Here is a 15,651-nt window from a genome sequence, read left to right on the forward strand (position 1 = left end):
GCCTCGTTCTTGGTAAGGATTGACTCGCGCCGTTTGGTTTCAAGAGCACCAACAGAAGCCACTGGCTGATCCTTCAACTGATCAAACTGCTTTCTGAAATTGGAAATTCTAGAGCGTGGTAGGCTGGAGCGACTCGGAGTACTTGCTCTCGCAAATCTGAAAGACATGAGACCGCTGTTATTGCTCGGAGGTTGGCTGGGAGCATCATGGGATCCACGGGATTTTCTTCGAAGGCTTGAACTTCCTGCGGAGACTGTATTTGACAATGAAGATGCTATCTTGCGAGCATTTCGCACCCAGCCATTATGTCGGGTCTCTTCGATTGTGACGTTGTTATTTTCAACAAAAGCATCATCACGAACATCATCAAGCTTGAATCGACTCGTAGATACCGCCTGCACAGATGATGGTGTCACTTCGGTGTACTGAGACTTGATGTAGCTTGGACTCGCATCAGGCGTACTCATGACGAGGCTGTTACGCTTGAAAGAAGTCCATGAGTCATCTGGTCGATTCAAAGGAGATCGCCATGTGCCAAAAGGATCATCAGAAGCCAGGAGTGTCCGAGGTGAGGGAACAGTATGAGACGTGAGCGAGAATGTCTTTGCAATGCGCACTGGATTCGGCGTAATGGGAGAATCGTCTGCTCGTGGTCCTGCGGCTGACCGTCTTGTCTTGATCGTTTGCCAACTTTTGGAATGAGCCAGCTTTGATGGCGAACGAGGGATAGAAGTACGGGTAGGACTAGAGGCTTCTGTTTCTATCAGACGGTCAATGTTTCCCTCCAGAAGATACACCCGAAACACATACGCGCCTGTTGGTCTGCAGCCTCAAACATTATTATTCTCTCTGCCACAGACTTTTGCCTTGCCTTTGAGTCCGCATTTCTAGTCGAGATCACAGGCGACTGGGTACCAAAAGTTTTCACTCGACGAGTGCGAGGGGTTTCTTGGCTTGAAGGAACGAAACGACCGGACGAGACATGGCTGGAACCGGTAGAGCCTCTTTCTCGGATTCTTGTTGATGCATTAGATGATGGTTTTGAGGCGCTCGATGAAGTCTGCTCGATTGTCGAAGTTACCTTGATGGCAGAGGCGGGCTTTGTCTTTGAAGGAGGAGGAGGGCTGCCAACAGAGGAGACTGCCTCAAGGACTTCAAACTTGGAGAGAAGCTGGGCGAACTTGCTGCTGGTCAATCTGCGGGCATCTGAACTTTCGGAGACGAACTTGGGTGGTGAATTCTTGCGAGAAGACGAATGCGTGCTCATGTTGGCGGCCTTCAAAGACGGACGAGGCTGTGATATTGATGAAGATCACGTCTTGATGGTATGATATCAAGAGAAAGTGTCAAATGTCGATGTCGTCAAAGTCTGTTCAAAAGATGAGGATGAATCTGCCTGGAACAACATTGTAGAAATGACAGAGATGTCATTAGTTTGGCAGCTAAAGACCGTAAGGCCATGATCGCAGATGGAAGGAGCGCCCTCGTCTGATCGCATAACCTGAAAGGAAAGCGCGATGCCGATGATGAACATGTCAATTGAATACATGGCAATGCACCGCAATCCTCAAGCCCTTAGAAATAAATGTCTCCAGCAATCTGTTGTGGTTAGCATAACAAAGGCGAGTCTTCACAGAATGCGACCCAGCCTCAGGAGCCAAACGGGAGTAGGGGAGACGTCTTATCATTTCCAACCCCAGCCGTAACGGCCATGTCGATTTCTATACAGCCTATATCATAATGCCCAAGTCAGGCACAGGCCAACCTTGAAATCCCATCGTGTCTAAACGTACACTGACGCCAACTAATGTACAAGTATGTCGATTATGTAGTTCATGAGGGATGCGCAATCCCCACTCATGACTGATGTCCTCCTCTCCAAATTCTTGATCGTGTATCGTTGCGACGTCATTTACTGGCTGTCCAGGGATCAGTTCGTGTTCGTCGAGACTCGCATGTTGGGTTCAACTTACGGAGGCAGAAGGATCTCGCCCCAAGAGCTGGACAAGAATGTCACAGCAGCCTAATTCCTTTATCAGTACCAGTTCACCCCCAATTCAAGATCGCAAGACCAAACTTACACCGAAGATGGCAATGCTGCGGACAACAGCGGCGTTGTCGGGAGAGGTAAGAGCGTCATAGGTGGAGCCGATGAAGCCCTTGGGGGCACGGCGACCGCGAGGCTCAACTTGGATGCGCTTGGGAGGCATTTTGATTATATGGCCGTGTATGTGGAGTTTATCGGTTCGTGATGACTCTAAGTTGAGAGAAGGAAGCGGGCGCGTGGTGGTAGTTGATCTGGTCGTCGAATTGGAGCGAAAACTTCCGGTACAGCTCGCAATGAAGCTTTTTCCACTGATAGCGCGCGATAGCGGCTAAAGTCACATGACGCGCGCTTGTGAGACTCAACCTGGAAGCTCAAAAGCCAACAGCAGAATTGGAAATGCAGAATTTTGTTAACCAAGCTACCTTAGCAAGAGAATTACGGAGAGTCTCATTTATCTCGCTTCGTAAAAAGTCTCGACTTGTTATCTCAGTTGTACTTATTGATGTTGGTCCAGCTCCCACTGTAAAAGCCGAGTATGTACCGAATCCGGCGGTTACCCCACCATGACTGAGTATCGCCAACACCTTCGTCATCCTTATCGCGAGCTTATCTGAAATGTAAACGGAACCAGTCTCTTTGTCAGCGGACAGTTATACAAACTTCATTTAATTCTTTCGGAAATAGTATTCATATTCCTTCAAATCTCAGGTAAATACCGTGAAAGCTCATTTAGTATATATTCATCCGTCCGTCCGTCCGTCGTTCTGGTCAAGAGGAGCATAAAGCAACAGTGCTTCACTCTCAAGATCCCCCGCCGTTCCCTCTTTGTGCTTTCATCTTTTGACCTTGCACTCAGACAACACAGCTTAATCACGGAAAAATACATACATTCAAAATGGAATCGCCAGGCCCAGGTGGCTTCTTGCCAGCACCTGCTGGTGGAAGTCTCCCATCACCTGCCCCCTCATCAGCTTCATCATACTCAAACATCCAAGGTCTTCCTACACCGAGAACAAAGGCCCTGAAGCCCAACTCAAGTAAAGAGTTCATGGTGCGACGGTACGCTGAAGAGCAGCTTCTACTAGTAACACGGCGATATGTCAAGAAGTTTGGCAATCCAGAACCAGGCGATACAGTGGTGGGATATGCTAGGTTTGGCGAAGTATGTCGAGATCTCGATAGCATCACCAATGTCTTATGGAAATCAGGCACTCGTAAGTCACTCAAGGCCCATGTCTTGATGTCTAGTACTAAGAATGTGTAGCATCGCTCCAAATACCCTTCTTATTACGTCTCACAAGTGACTTCACACGATATGTCCGGTCATTCCCCCCAGCACCAAAGGCATCTTTCGCAATACTCCGCAAACTAGACCACTGTTTCGCAAGTCTTCTTTGCGGCCAAGACATCGAAACTCACGAGACGTTACCCGGTTTTGAGAACGGACTACGCGGCGGCATGACAACAACAGAAATGATCCGCTGCCGAAGTTTAGTAGATCAATGCCGCGTTTTAATGGTGGAAGTAATGCGAGATCCAGCAGAAGAGGACGAAGAGGATGAAGAAGCAGAGACAGACACCGACACAGACGCGGAAGAACCTGGGATCAAGGGATGGGGAGGCGTGGAGGATGACGATGAGATGATGCTCCAGCTTGATGCGGCGCGGGTCTTTGAGAAGACGATTGTGCAGCTTAACGAGAGGCTTGGGGATCTGGAGCCATTGCAGATGTCTGCCGATTGAGGTGTTCTAAATACAGAAGCACTATATTCTGGAGATTCAGGTGCCACGCTCAATGAGCTGAATTGACTAGTTTCAGGCGTGATCATGCACAGATACGAGCTGAATACCTTTGAACCGGTCCTCTTGTGGGGTGAGCATTGATCATGGTGCTTGGCTGCAGGACTGAGGTCTTGGATCGTGTTTCGCGAAGAGAGATGAACCAGGTCTTCTATAACATGGGGATAATATAGGATTTGATAAGGTTGGTAGATCAGTGGGGGATGAAGCGAATGACGCTGGCACAGACGGTTGATTGTCAAGATCACGCGTGGTATTAGGTATCCGAAAATTCGTGGCAAATCTACGACGGATCAGTCATTTCTACAATTACTGGATCATGGCTCGACAATTATTTCCTAACCAACTTGCCCAAGTACAAGTGATAATAAAATAAGCATTTACTTGATTGCATTGCCACCCACGTTGCTGGGCCGCGAGCTGTCAATTGAGGCTGTGACCGGCCTCACCTGTCAAATCGTGAAACACAGCGCGTCGGAAATTTAATGACCAGTTCTCGACACTACCAAAAAGCCAAGCCTGAGTAAAACCCCGCTGCTCTGAACATTTTGACTTTCCGAATCGTAGATCATCTTAATGATTGACAGTAGCATAAACTCTAACTGAAGATGCACTTTTCTCAAAATGGCAATGAACCATTACGATACGAATAACCACCTGCATGATTCTCTAAAAATATAATGACTGAATTATTCAGTATTAAGCTGAATTCGCATAAGATCATATCTTCAAGACGTTCAAGAAGCATGTCCTTGTTAGTCCCGTTATCCCTGACACCTCCTTTCTTGAGCCGCGTAGGCTTCTTTTCCTCGTTGGTTAATGATTCTCACGGCTTTGTTTCATATACCTGCCAAGATCCAAGCACCATCCATGTCCACCACCAGTAACCGCTCACCAACGCAATCTTCATAAACAATTTCACAAAAGAAAAGACTCTTTTCTTTTCGGAGATGAATTTCTTGTCTGGTATGAATGTTCTGGGGTTCACATTGGTCGGCGAAAGCGAAAATGATATCCATATTTTCTCTGACCCCTGGTTTTATTTCCGATGCGCTAGTTAGCCCCGGTTCATACGCTGCCACGCACGTTTTTCTGTAAAGAAAGTTGTCTTGGGGTTTGTCAAGAGTGCATTATCTTGTATAACATCAGGCATGAATGCGTTGTACAATACGAACTTGGCAGATCATGGTTGGTTATATGTGTACTGCACCATCAACTCAGACTTGGCCTGTCCATCACCATACCAAAACTCCTCCTCAACAACGAATCAACTCCAGAACAAATCTTCAAAACATAGCATCTTTCAACCCCTGTCCTCTCGTTTTGTGGCGGACCTATCCCGAAGTGCTGGCTCCATTCCCATAAACCCATCGCGTCAAACCATCCAGTCAACCTCCTCCCGTCCCTGAACATCACCCGCCCGCCCAGCCTTTGATTCATGCAACACCATTCTACCCCATGTTCTCCATGCCCCTTTGGGTAACTAAGCCCCGAGGTGAACAGGAAACATCCGGTCCTCACATCTCGTTTCTGTCTCCCCTAAGATGGAGGACTCCACTCATAGGAGTCGTATATATAGAACAATGCGCATGTAAACTCGTCTTGTCTTCCTCTCCACACCTGTCTTTCTTTCTGTGTCTTGACGTTCTTTTCTGACCTCTTTGCTTTCGAGATACGTGTATCTCAAGCTTCTTTCGTTCCTTTTATACACATCGCCTTCTCCGGTTTCATTCCTTTAGCCCTGGAGGCATAACATTCCTTACCTGTGACATTTGTTCTCGTCCAATCCTTTAGAATTCAGTATCAAAGATATATTTCACAGTTTTGATCAGTTCCACTCCGACTTACACGATGCTCAACTTCATCCCCATTATCGCCGGCCTCGCCTCTCTGGTCTCAGCTACCAGCGCCCCAACCCGCCCCGATCTCAAACTCATCTGGAAAGACGAGTTCACCGGGTGTCAAGGCTGCTCACCCAAGACGAACAACTGGAACACGGCCCTCAACATCAACTCCAACAACGAACTCCAGGTATACTCCACCTCCAACAAGAACATCCAACTCTCCGGCGGTGACACCCTCCAGCTCGTTCCCTGGAAGGATGGGAAAGGCGAATGGACCTCTGGACGTCTTGAGTCCAAGAAGGCTTTCCACGCAGACAAGAACAAAGCTCTTCGTGTAGAGGCTAGTATTCGCATGGGTGATTCAGCTCGTAAGCAGGGTATCTGGCCTGCTTTTTGGATGCTCGGTGATGCACTGCGCCACGGAACTGGATGGCCTCTTTGTGGCGAGATCGACATTTTTGAGAGAGTTAACGGCGACTTGACTGGCTTCGGCACTGTTCACTGTGGTCATGAGGGCGGCGGTCCCTGCAATGAGCCAGAGGGTCTTGGACAGCGGGTTACTATTCCGGATAACGAGTTCCATGCTTGGTCTGTGGTTATCGACCGACGGGCTAGCAGCTGGCAGGATGAGAAGATCACCTGGTTGCTCGATGGAGAGCCCTTCCACAGTATCACGGGCAAGACACTCAACGATGAGGGCACTTGGGCTACTCTGGCTCATTCTCCCATGTACATTCTCCTCAACGTCGCTGTTGGCGGAACCTGGCCAGTAAGTTCCAGCAATTCTATAGTTTCAAGATATCAGAAAACTAATGGCGTCATGCAGGGCAACCCTAACAAGGCCACCGAAGCCGGCTACAAGAACATGATGGAGGTCGCCTACGTCGCCGTCTACGAAACCACAAACTAGCTACCCTCATAACCAGCAATTCTTCAAAGCTTGTTGCAAACTTCTTCTGCCAGCCCTTGCTTGGCACTTTCTTCATTTCTTCTTACCCTCACCCGTGTGAGTGTGAACGGCTATTGAGTGCCCTGAGACTGGTCTCGTGGTCAACTCGACGGTTGTTTGCTGGTTCGAACCCAGCTTTGTCTTGTTTCTATTGCACTGTCTTATAGATTACGGATACACAAAGTTCAATATCCGTACAGCGGATCGTGTAGATAGATATCTGGATACAAAACAAGACTCACGACGTTATGACACAAACTTACTCCCAACTCAGCAATGTGACTTCTGTGCTGTGACGCTAAATGAGATAATCCCTTATAATCATACAAGCTCTAAGCGGCATATTTATTGCTCTCAAGGTATATGGTCTGGTTTATGGGTACGGTAAGCGTCTGGAGAACAAGGTTTTCCATGAAGTGATCGACGGGTTCAAGAGGCATATGAAGGGCAGATCCGTATGTCAGCGCCCCCCGTTTTCATGAGAAATTGGGGAACTGGATACCATCTTTGCTCAATTAATGTATAGCGCCGAAAGGATCATCCTGATAAAATATTCTGACTTCTTTTTGTCATCGTCAGTGACGAACGGATGCCATTCTTGATGCCAATCAACTCTGCAACTTATACACTTGCTCACTTTCAAAGGACATTATGACCAAGACGACGTTATGGAGGAAACTGCTTCAATATTGAACAAGCCTGCCAAGTCTTTTGTAGCCAGTTGTCGCTGACAAGAGGCTATCTATGTGTCTAAATATATACAATGAAGATCTAATATGTACAACAAGGGTCGAACACCTGGTCCAGGATGCCATGCTATACACTGACAAGCCTGTTCATGAGAGGATCCCTTCTGAGACGTTTTATGGTCTCTTCCACAATCGATGGATCTACCATTTAGTTGGGGATGCACTGAGAGTAGTACTCGTTCTGCTTGACACACTTGCTTCCAGTAGCGCAAGCGAGGTTGCCGTTGGGATAAGCGGACTTGGAACCACCACACTGGTAATAAGCAGGGACAACGGAGGCCTTGGCGGTAGGGTCAGTCTTGGCCGGGCAGCTTCCTCGGGTTTTGGTTCCACGGACCTTCTGGGTTGTCTTGGGCTTGTTGACAGGTTGAGCGGGCTTGGTAGCAGCAGGCTTGGTGGCGGCAGGCTTGTCAGTCTGGGGCTTCACAGCAGGCTTAGTAGCGGAGGGCTTCTCGGCGGGCTTAGTAGGCTCGGGCTGAGCGGCAGCCTTGGTGGAGGACTTCTGGACAACAGGAGCGGAATCCTTGGTCTTCTGGGGCTGAGCGGCAGCGGCAGCGGAGGTGGTCTTCTTAGCGGAGCTTGAGGGCTGGGGCTTGCTGGCCGAGGTATCGCCCTTGTAGGCAGGGAAGCTGGAGTCGTCATCACGCTTGCATCCACTGATGTCGAGGAGAGCCTTGGGGCACTGAACCTGCTCAAAGGTGAAGTCAGGGTTGTCAGCGTTCTCGAACCAGTCGAATCGCCAGTGGCAACCGTCCTTGAGAAGCTCGGGGAAGCTATCACATTCGCTTCGGGAGGAGATACCGCCGTACTGGGCACCGCCGAGGGCCTTGCCGAACTCAGAGGTGCAGCCGTCGAAGATACCGACACCGCCGCCGGGCATCATGAGATCGAAGTGGTTGTCGCCGAGATCACCTCCAGTGTTGGTGGACTGGACGATCATCTTCTTGCCCTTGACGGGACCACTAGTGAAGGTCAAACTAGATAGAGTCAGTGTGTTGTACGGGATCAATCTGTAAGGAGACTGACGCATAGCAGGCACAGCACCAGCTGGCCTCGGAGCCACCGGAGATCTTGGTAGCAGCGAAACCGTAGGCAAGCTCATCGTTGACAGCCCAGGGAGAGTAGTTGGTGCAAGCATAAGCAGAACCACCACCCTCACAACCGTTGACAGCGTTGGTGTTGGAGATGGGGTTGTCGTTCTTGTCACAGGTTAAAGCAGGGGCGTTGACAGCAGCCTTTCCACTCCAAGAGCAAGAAGGCTTGCAGCAATCCCAGTATCGAGTAGAGTGACCGCTTCCAGAAGCAGCACTCACGGCGAGAGGGCCGGCCAGGGCGAGAAGAGTGTAAGATCGCATTGTTGCAAAAGTTGGTTTGTTTAAAGAGTGACTGTTCTGAAAGAGAGTGTATGTAATTCTAAAGAATGAATGAAGTGAATGAATGAGAAGGCAGTGCAGGAGTGTCCAACAACCAGAATATCGGGACGCACACCTCATCTTATATACAAGCGCCCAACCCTCACTCCCGCGTATTCAGCCCATGCTGCGCCGTGAACTGTCAGATATCATGAGCACATTTCATCCAAGTGGTCTGTTAGTCTAGGTCAAACTAGCGCAGGTACAAATTCAAGGATCACAAAAAGTCAAGATGACAAGCTGATGGTGGTGCAATGATTGGACCTAGTCAGCATATGGATGCAGGTCGGGAACGGGAAACAGATCCTCCACTAATAAGACGTCTAGAAGCTGGTCTGACGGACAAGGGACGGCAAGGCTGGACCGAACGAGTGAGAAATGAAGTCTAGGAGACTTTGGTTTCAGGAACAGTTGTGGGGAAATTGACAACGGTCTCTCGGCCGCCTCTCCCGAGATTGGGCCCGAGTGGCAGGGATAGAGATTGGAAGTTGAACGGAGCAGACAAAGGCGATGGTTCTAGAAGTGGTAAAGCCTGGCTGCACGATACAGGTGGTTAATAAGAACGATGCCGTTTACCGTAGACGCTGGAAATGAGATGAGACTCCTTCTAGAATCCTCTGGTGGTTTAGCGCTAGGGGGGCCGTTGGTGTAAGTGGGATTTGTTGCCCGCATGGGTGATGGTTGAGCTACTGTAGCGTTGCCGGATGGAACGTTGACGCGAATCGCCCGCCAAGAGGTGAAACAGATAGACTTTGAGATGGCGGATGCGCCGGATCGTCGGCACTTTTAAACACTTATTATGAAGCCGCGATGGCTTCAAGTTACGGTGCAGTCAAAGTATGTAAGGAGCCTATTATCTTAGCTCCGGGGTCAAGATTATGTAGGACTAATGTATAAATACTGAGTGTGGTACAAGAGCATATGCCGATATGCCTCTTGGATTCTAATCTATGTGAGTTTGCAGTGAAGTTCTGATTGACTCTGCTGGGTGTATCATAAGCTTAGTGCATTAGTTTATCTGTTTAGGATGAACTCTATGTGTTGTCGTAGTGCTAAGAGCGCACTCTTAACTTTATTTTCTCGATGTTGGACCTGGTTGATGGATTCGGTATTCCTGTTGTACTTACTCCTTAGACGACTCACCCTGTATCGCGGAGATTAACCTCGCGATTACCAATATTCTGTTTAGTAGGTTACCGTATTCGAGCTGATGCTGAGGCCGATACTTGAACTAAATGACAGCGCAAGTTGTGCAAACTTCTCCTTTCTCTTCGTGCACAAGGTAATGGTAGCGTTGGTTCGAGAGAATATGAGCTGTTTTGGGCTGGGATCTGATGGGCTGGGATCTGATTACCCTAGACCAGTGGATTAAAGATTGGAATTTTAGCACGGCGGAGATGGGTCAAAAGTTGACTGAAGCTCAGCCACAGACTGTGGGACACTAGGCGCCACACACTGTTCGCTCGGCCGCTCAATATTATTCATCAACGTGGCGTTCTTTCTTCTGCTCTAACCAAATCCAGAATAGCGCATTATGGGCGCGTCTCGTCGCCTCAACCTCAGGCTCCTGAATGCTTAGTGAGGATTCATTGTAACAAATTCATCACCTCTCCACCACGACCCTTCACCTCGCGCATTCCTCAATATCGCTCTATCTCCTGGCCTGAGATTCCTGTCGACCTGTCCAACTCATCGGCAGATGCTCACGGGGTGCATCAGGCGCCAGGTCCAAAACTGACCGCCCTGACTTCGCTGTCGTAGCTCCTTTGTCCTTCTTTGAATAATTTCGACGCAACTGCCTAGCGGGCGCAATCCATCGACTTGAGCAGCAACACCTTGTCGCTAACCTTTTAATATCCCGAGAACTCGATCACTGTATTTATAGCGACAAATACCGACATCATGGACGACTACGAGAACGAATCCGACTACGATTATGGCTACGATGAGGGTATCACCCCCGAGGATTGCTGGACCGTAATCTCGTCCTTCTTCGAGACAAAGGGTCTTGCATCGCAACAGACCGACTCCTTTGACGAGTTCACCCAGACAATGGTGCAGGATCTCGTCAACGAGTACTCCACCATCACCCTCGATCAGCACAACCCTCCTGCGCCTCCTGGAGTCAACATCGCCTTGCGACGATATGAGATCAAGTTTGGGAGCGTCATGGTGTCACGTCCTTCTATGAGCGAGACTGATGGAACTGTGACCAACCTCCTACCTTACGAATGTCGTGACCGCAACCTCACCTATGCCGCGCCGACCTACCTCAAGATCACCAAGAAAGTCGCCGTCGCAGTCGACAAGGAGATTCCTTTGCACGAGATGGATGACGAGCAGCAGGCGGAGTACAAGCGAACCGGCGAAAACCCCACAAAGCTGGTATGGGAAGTCGAGGAGGATGCTGGAAGCATAAAAGCTGAGGATGAGCCTTCGGAGATGATCTTTATCGGAAAAATGCCCATCATGGTCAAGTCCAAGATTTGCCATCTGAGCAGCCATTCGGATGAGGACCTCTTCATGCTCAACGAGTGTCCTTATGATCAGGGCGGTTACTTCGTTATCAACGGTAGTGAGAAGGTCCTGATCGCCCAGGAACGTTCTGCCGCCAACATTGTTCAAGTTTTCAAGAAGGCCCAACCTAGTCCTTACACCTACACTGCTGAAATCCGCAGTGCTCTTGAGAAAGGTTCCCGTCTTATCTCCAGTCTTACGATGAAGCTCTATGGCAAGGGAGATTCTGCACGAGGTGGCTTTGGCCAAACTATCCAGGCTACCCTGCCTTTTGTCAAGGCAGATCTCCCTGTCGCCATCGTCTTCCGAGCACTTGGTGTTGTGTCTGATGAGGATATTCTGAACCACATTTGCTACGACCGCAACGATAGCCAGATGCTGGAAATGCTTCGCCCTTGTATTGAGGAGGCTTTCTGTGTCCAAGACCGAGAAGTTGCCCTTGACTTTATCGGAAAGCGTGGAAACAGAGACCAGGCTAGTCTCGGTCGTGAGAAGCGTGTTCGTGTTGCAAAGGATATTCTCCAAAAAGAGACTCTGCCTCATATCTCCCAATCAGAGGGTAGCGAAACCCGTAAGGCCTTCTTCTTGGGTTACATGGTGCACAAGCTGCTACAGTGCGCTCTTGGACGTCGTGAGCCCGATGATCGTGATCACTTTGGAAAGAAGCGACTTGATTTGGCGGGCCCTCTACTGGCGAAGCTCTTCCGTGGTATCATTCGAAGGATAAACACTGAGCTCTCTAACTACCTCAAGCGATGTGTTGAGAGCAACCGAAACTTCAACCTGACTGTCGCTATCAAGCCATCAACCCTTTCCAACGGTCTCAAGTACTCTTTGGCCACTGGTAACTGGGGTGACCAGAAGAAGGCGGCAAGCTCGACAGCCGGTGTCTCTCAGGTGTTGAACAGATATACCTTTGCTTCTACTCTTTCACATTTGCGTCGAACCAATACTCCCATCGGACGAGATGGTAAATTGGCCAAGCCTCGACAGCTTCACAACACTCACTGGGGTTTGGTGTGTCCTGCCGAAACGCCTGAGGGTCAAGCTTGTGGTCTGGTCAAAAACTTGTCTCTGATGTGTTACGTCAGTGTCGGCTCTCCAGCCGATCCTCTGATTGAATTCATGATCAACAGAGGCATGGAAGTCGTTGAGGAGTACGAGCCGACAAGATACCCCCACGCTACAAAGATTTTCGTCAACGGTAGCTGGGTTGGTGTTCATGCCGACCCCAAGCATCTCGTGAATCAGGTCTTGGACACAAGACGAAAGTCTTACGTGCAGTTCGAAGTATCACTTGTTCGTGATATCCGAGACCGTGAATTCAAGATTTTCTCAGACGCTGGCCGTGTCATGAGACCCGTCTTTACAGTTCATCAGGAGGATGACTATGAGAACAACATCACCAAGGGACAACTAGTGTTGACAAAGGACCATGTCAATAGGCTAGCCCAAGAACAGGCAGAGCCTCCTGCCAACCCAGCGGACAAGTTTGGATGGGATGGCTTGATCCGCGAAGGAGCTGTCGAGTATCTCGATGCTGAGGAAGAAGAGACAGCCATGATTTGCATGACGCCAGAGGATCTCGAACTTTACCGTGAGCAAAAGAATGATGAAGCTACACTCACAGAAGAAGAGAAACGGGCCAAGCAAGAGGCAGAGAAGAGAGAACAAGAGGAGGACCGCAACAAGCGATTGAAGACAAAGGTGAACCCCACAACTCACATGTACACACATTGTGAGATTCACCCCAGTATGATTCTCGGTATCTGTGCCAGTATCATTCCTTTCCCCGATCACAACCAGGTATGTATGTCCTATGACCATGGATAGGCTCAACTAACAGCAATAGTCTCCTCGTAATACCTACCAATCTGCTATGGGTAAACAAGCCATGGGTTTCTTCTTGACAAATTACTCTCGCCGCATGGACACCATGGCCAATATTCTCTACTACCCTCAAAAGCCTCTCGCCACTACCCGATCTATGGAGTTCCTCAAGTTCCGTGAATTGCCAGCCGGTCAAAACGCCATTGTTGCAATTGCTTGCTACTCAGGTTACAACCAGGAAGATTCCGTCATTATGAACCAGAGTAGTATTGATCGAGGTCTGTTCCGAAGTCTGTTCTTCCGATCGTACTCAGATCAGGAGAAGAAGGTTGGTCTCAACTACACTGAGATCTTTGAGAAACCTTTCCAGCAGACAACGCTTCGAATGAAGCATGGAACATACGACAAGCTTGATGAAGATGGTATCGTGGCTCCTGGTGTCCGTGTGTCAGGTGAAGATATCATTATCGGCAAGACTGCACCCATCGACCAAGAAAACCAGGACCTTGGCACAAGAACTCAATCGCACCAACGTCGTGATATCTCGACACCACTGCGAAGTACTGAGAACGGTATCGTTGATCAAGTCATTCTGACAGTCAACGCCGATAACGTCAAGTACGTCAAGGTCCGAGTACGAACAACCAAGATTCCTCAAATTGGTGACAAGTTTGCTTCTCGTCACGGTCAAAAGGGTACAATCGGTGTTACATATCGACAGGAGGATATGCCTTTCAGCCGAGAAGGTCTTACTCCCGATATCATTATCAACCCTCACGCCATTCCATCGCGAATGACAATTGCCCATTTGATTGAGTGTCTTCTTAGCAAGGTTTCAACGCTGGAAGGTATGGAGGGTGACGCCACACCGTTCACTGATGTCACAGTCGATTCAGTCTCAGAACTTCTGAGGAAGCACGGTTACCAATCTCGAGGTTTCGAGGTCATGTACAACGGTCACACTGGACGAAAGCTCCGTGCCCAGGTGTTCTTCGGACCTACCTACTACCAGCGTCTTCGTCACATGGTGGACGACAAGATTCACGCTCGTGCTCGTGGTCCAGTTCAGATCATGACCCGACAACCTGTTGAGGGTCGTGCTCGTGATGGTGGTCTCCGATTCGGAGAAATGGAACGTGATTGTATGATCGCTCACGGTGCCGCTGCTTTCCTGAAGGAGCGTCTGTTTGAGGTGTCGGATGCTTTCCGTGTCCACGTCTGCGAGATTTGTGGACTCATGACACCAATTGCGTAAGTTGCCCCTACAAATACTCATGAATAAGAGCTAACATGTCTCAGAAACCTTTCCAAACAGTCATTCGAATGCCGACCTTGCAAGAACAAGACCAAGATCGCGCAAATCCATATTCCCTACGCCGCCAAGCTGCTCTTCCAGGAGCTGCAGGCCATGAACATCGCCGCAAGAATGTTTACCAACAGATCTGGAGTTTCAAACCGATAATTTAGATTGATTACGAAAAAAAGATTGATGATGCTTAAAATATTGGAGAGAGGGAAAGCGCTGCAAGACAGGATCAGCTTGCCTGTGCTTTGTAATGTTTGGGGAGGTTCATCATGTATAAAATAGCCAATTCGTTAGGAAATATAGCAAAAACAACGAAATGCATTGATGCAACAAAAATCTTTAATGGCGCCGTAGTCGCTAGAGAGGAGTATGCTGATAGTACAATTTTTCTTGTAACCTTTCCCGCCGTTCTTGGTGTTATCGATTCGGAAGACCCTTCTCCGCCGCTGCTATCGAGTCGTGCACTGTCTGCTCACGCTTGTATTCTGCTTCGAGTTGCTTCTGCAAGTCAAAGTCCAATTGTCTTTCTCGCTTGATTCGTTGTTGTTCCATATCTCGAACGACGCCTTCGTGCATGGCCTACGATCATTGTTAGTTCTAAGAGTTCTGGGGGATGGATTGGAGGATCAATTGAGCAGTGGGAAACGTACGGCTTGTTCGAACTTTTGCTGGAAGTGTACGCCGACAACTGTGCAGACTGTGAGGAGCGAAGTACCCAGCAGGGTGAGCTTTGAAGCTCGAGACATGGTGGCCTCAAGGTCTTCTTCGGGGTCGGAAACGGTGGGTTTATAGATCGATGGAGAGATTGATTGGTTTGCGACAGGCAATGATTAGGCCAATTGACCCGACTAAAGACAATTCGAGTACAGTATATTCTGGGAAAGATTATGATCAAATCGCAAAAGAAGGGACTGTCAGCCCATGACGTTTCAAGCGCACAGCGTCTCCGGCGGTTCCCACACGCGCTAAGCGCTGTAGCTCTCCCCCCTTCCGCCCCAAACAAGTAACGTACCTTACCTAGCGGTACCTGCGAATCAGCTGCCTGAGCTCAGCACCCGACGTAATCCTCCATCAAGTGCTTGTATGCAACCATTCGCAACTTGAACTCCCATCAACAACGACGCCATCACGAACACTCCTCGAACCTGATAACACGATAATTTCTACGACCGAATCGATCGCTTTATTGTCACGTTT

At 49.1% G+C, this 15,651-nt stretch overlaps 7 protein-coding genes across 11 annotated transcripts in view; 3 read left to right on the plus strand and 4 right to left on the minus strand.

Annotated features, from left to right (window-relative positions):
* FOXG_20342 (uncharacterized protein) overlaps window positions 1-1,267 on the minus strand; it is a gene marked incomplete at both ends in the record, with an annotated part of 2,274 nt that extends 1,007 nt beyond the window's left edge. Inside the window, 2 exons of the mRNA XM_018400625.1 lie at window positions 25-760; window positions 811-1,267. Coding sequence (XP_018248479.1) covers window positions 25-760; window positions 811-1,267 — 1,193 coding nt within the window. The remainder of the gene's footprint in view (window positions 1-24; window positions 761-810) is intronic.
* Window positions 1,268-1,345: 78 nt separating this feature from the next.
* Window positions 1,346-2,530, minus strand: FOXG_20343 (uncharacterized protein). Its single transcript, XM_018400626.1, has 3 exons — window positions 2,082-2,530; window positions 1,974-2,023; window positions 1,346-1,919 (listed from the first exon to the last, which is right to left on the minus strand). Exons 1-3 carry the CDS (start codon window positions 2,208-2,210, stop codon window positions 1,913-1,915), a joined length of 186 nt encoding a protein of 61 aa, XP_018248480.1. The 5' UTR covers window positions 2,211-2,530; the 3' UTR covers window positions 1,346-1,912.
* A 92-nt stretch (window positions 2,531-2,622) lies between these two features.
* Window positions 2,623-4,265, plus strand: FOXG_10636 (uncharacterized protein). 4 transcript variants are annotated; one of them, XM_018390093.1, is made up of 3 exons: window positions 2,623-2,755; window positions 2,904-3,261; window positions 3,312-4,265. In XM_018390093.1, exons 2-3 carry the CDS (start codon window positions 2,943-2,945, stop codon window positions 3,788-3,790), a joined length of 798 nt encoding a protein of 265 aa, XP_018248482.1. In that variant the 5' UTR covers window positions 2,623-2,755; window positions 2,904-2,942; the 3' UTR covers window positions 3,791-4,265. The 4 variants fall into 4 exon arrangements, with proteins under 4 accessions (XP_018248482.1, XP_018248484.1, XP_018248481.1 ...); XM_018390095.1 differs by having other exon boundaries at window positions 3,043-3,261; XM_018390094.1 differs by having other exon boundaries at window positions 2,670-2,755; window positions 2,913-3,261; window positions 3,312-4,209.
* A 1,085-nt stretch (window positions 4,266-5,350) lies between these two features.
* Window positions 5,351-6,955, plus strand: FOXG_10637 (endo-1,3(4)-beta-glucanase). Its single transcript, XM_018390096.1, has 2 exons — window positions 5,351-6,460; window positions 6,518-6,955. The coding sequence occupies exons 1-2, from the start codon at window positions 5,699-5,701 to the stop codon at window positions 6,599-6,601; spliced, it is 846 nt and encodes a 281-aa protein (XP_018248485.1). The 5' UTR covers window positions 5,351-5,698; the 3' UTR covers window positions 6,602-6,955.
* Window positions 6,956-7,294: 339 nt separating this feature from the next.
* FOXG_10638 (endoglucanase type K) lies at window positions 7,295-9,287 on the minus strand. 2 transcript variants are annotated; one of them, XM_018390098.1, is made up of 3 exons: window positions 8,416-9,287; window positions 7,727-8,366; window positions 7,295-7,669 (listed from the first exon to the last, which is right to left on the minus strand). In XM_018390098.1, exons 1-3 carry the CDS (start codon window positions 8,880-8,882, stop codon window positions 7,538-7,540), a joined length of 1,239 nt encoding a protein of 412 aa, XP_018248487.1. In that variant the 5' UTR covers window positions 8,883-9,287; the 3' UTR covers window positions 7,295-7,537. The 2 variants fall into 2 exon arrangements, with proteins under 2 accessions (XP_018248487.1, XP_018248486.1); XM_018390097.1 differs by having other exon boundaries at window positions 7,295-8,366.
* A 1,049-nt stretch (window positions 9,288-10,336) lies between these two features.
* FOXG_10639 (DNA-directed RNA polymerase II subunit RPB2) lies at window positions 10,337-14,838 on the plus strand. Its single transcript, XM_018390099.1, has 3 exons — window positions 10,337-13,124; window positions 13,171-14,399; window positions 14,448-14,838. The coding sequence occupies exons 1-3, from the start codon at window positions 10,704-10,706 to the stop codon at window positions 14,608-14,610; spliced, it is 3,813 nt and encodes a 1,270-aa protein (XP_018248488.1). The 5' UTR covers window positions 10,337-10,703; the 3' UTR covers window positions 14,611-14,838.
* Window positions 14,647-15,369, minus strand: FOXG_20344 (uncharacterized protein). The gene is made up of 2 exons (XM_018400627.1): window positions 15,105-15,369; window positions 14,647-15,033 (listed from the first exon to the last, which is right to left on the minus strand). The coding sequence occupies exons 1-2, from the start codon at window positions 15,198-15,200 to the stop codon at window positions 14,872-14,874; spliced, it is 258 nt and encodes an 85-aa protein (XP_018248489.1). The 5' UTR covers window positions 15,201-15,369; the 3' UTR covers window positions 14,647-14,871.
* Window positions 15,370-15,651: the final 282 nt, after the last annotated feature.

This window comes from Fusarium oxysporum, chromosome 7 (genome assembly GCF_000149955.1).
Source record: "Fusarium oxysporum f. sp. lycopersici 4287 chromosome 7, whole genome shotgun sequence".
NCBI lineage: Eukaryota > Fungi > Ascomycota > Sordariomycetes > Hypocreales > Nectriaceae > Fusarium > Fusarium oxysporum.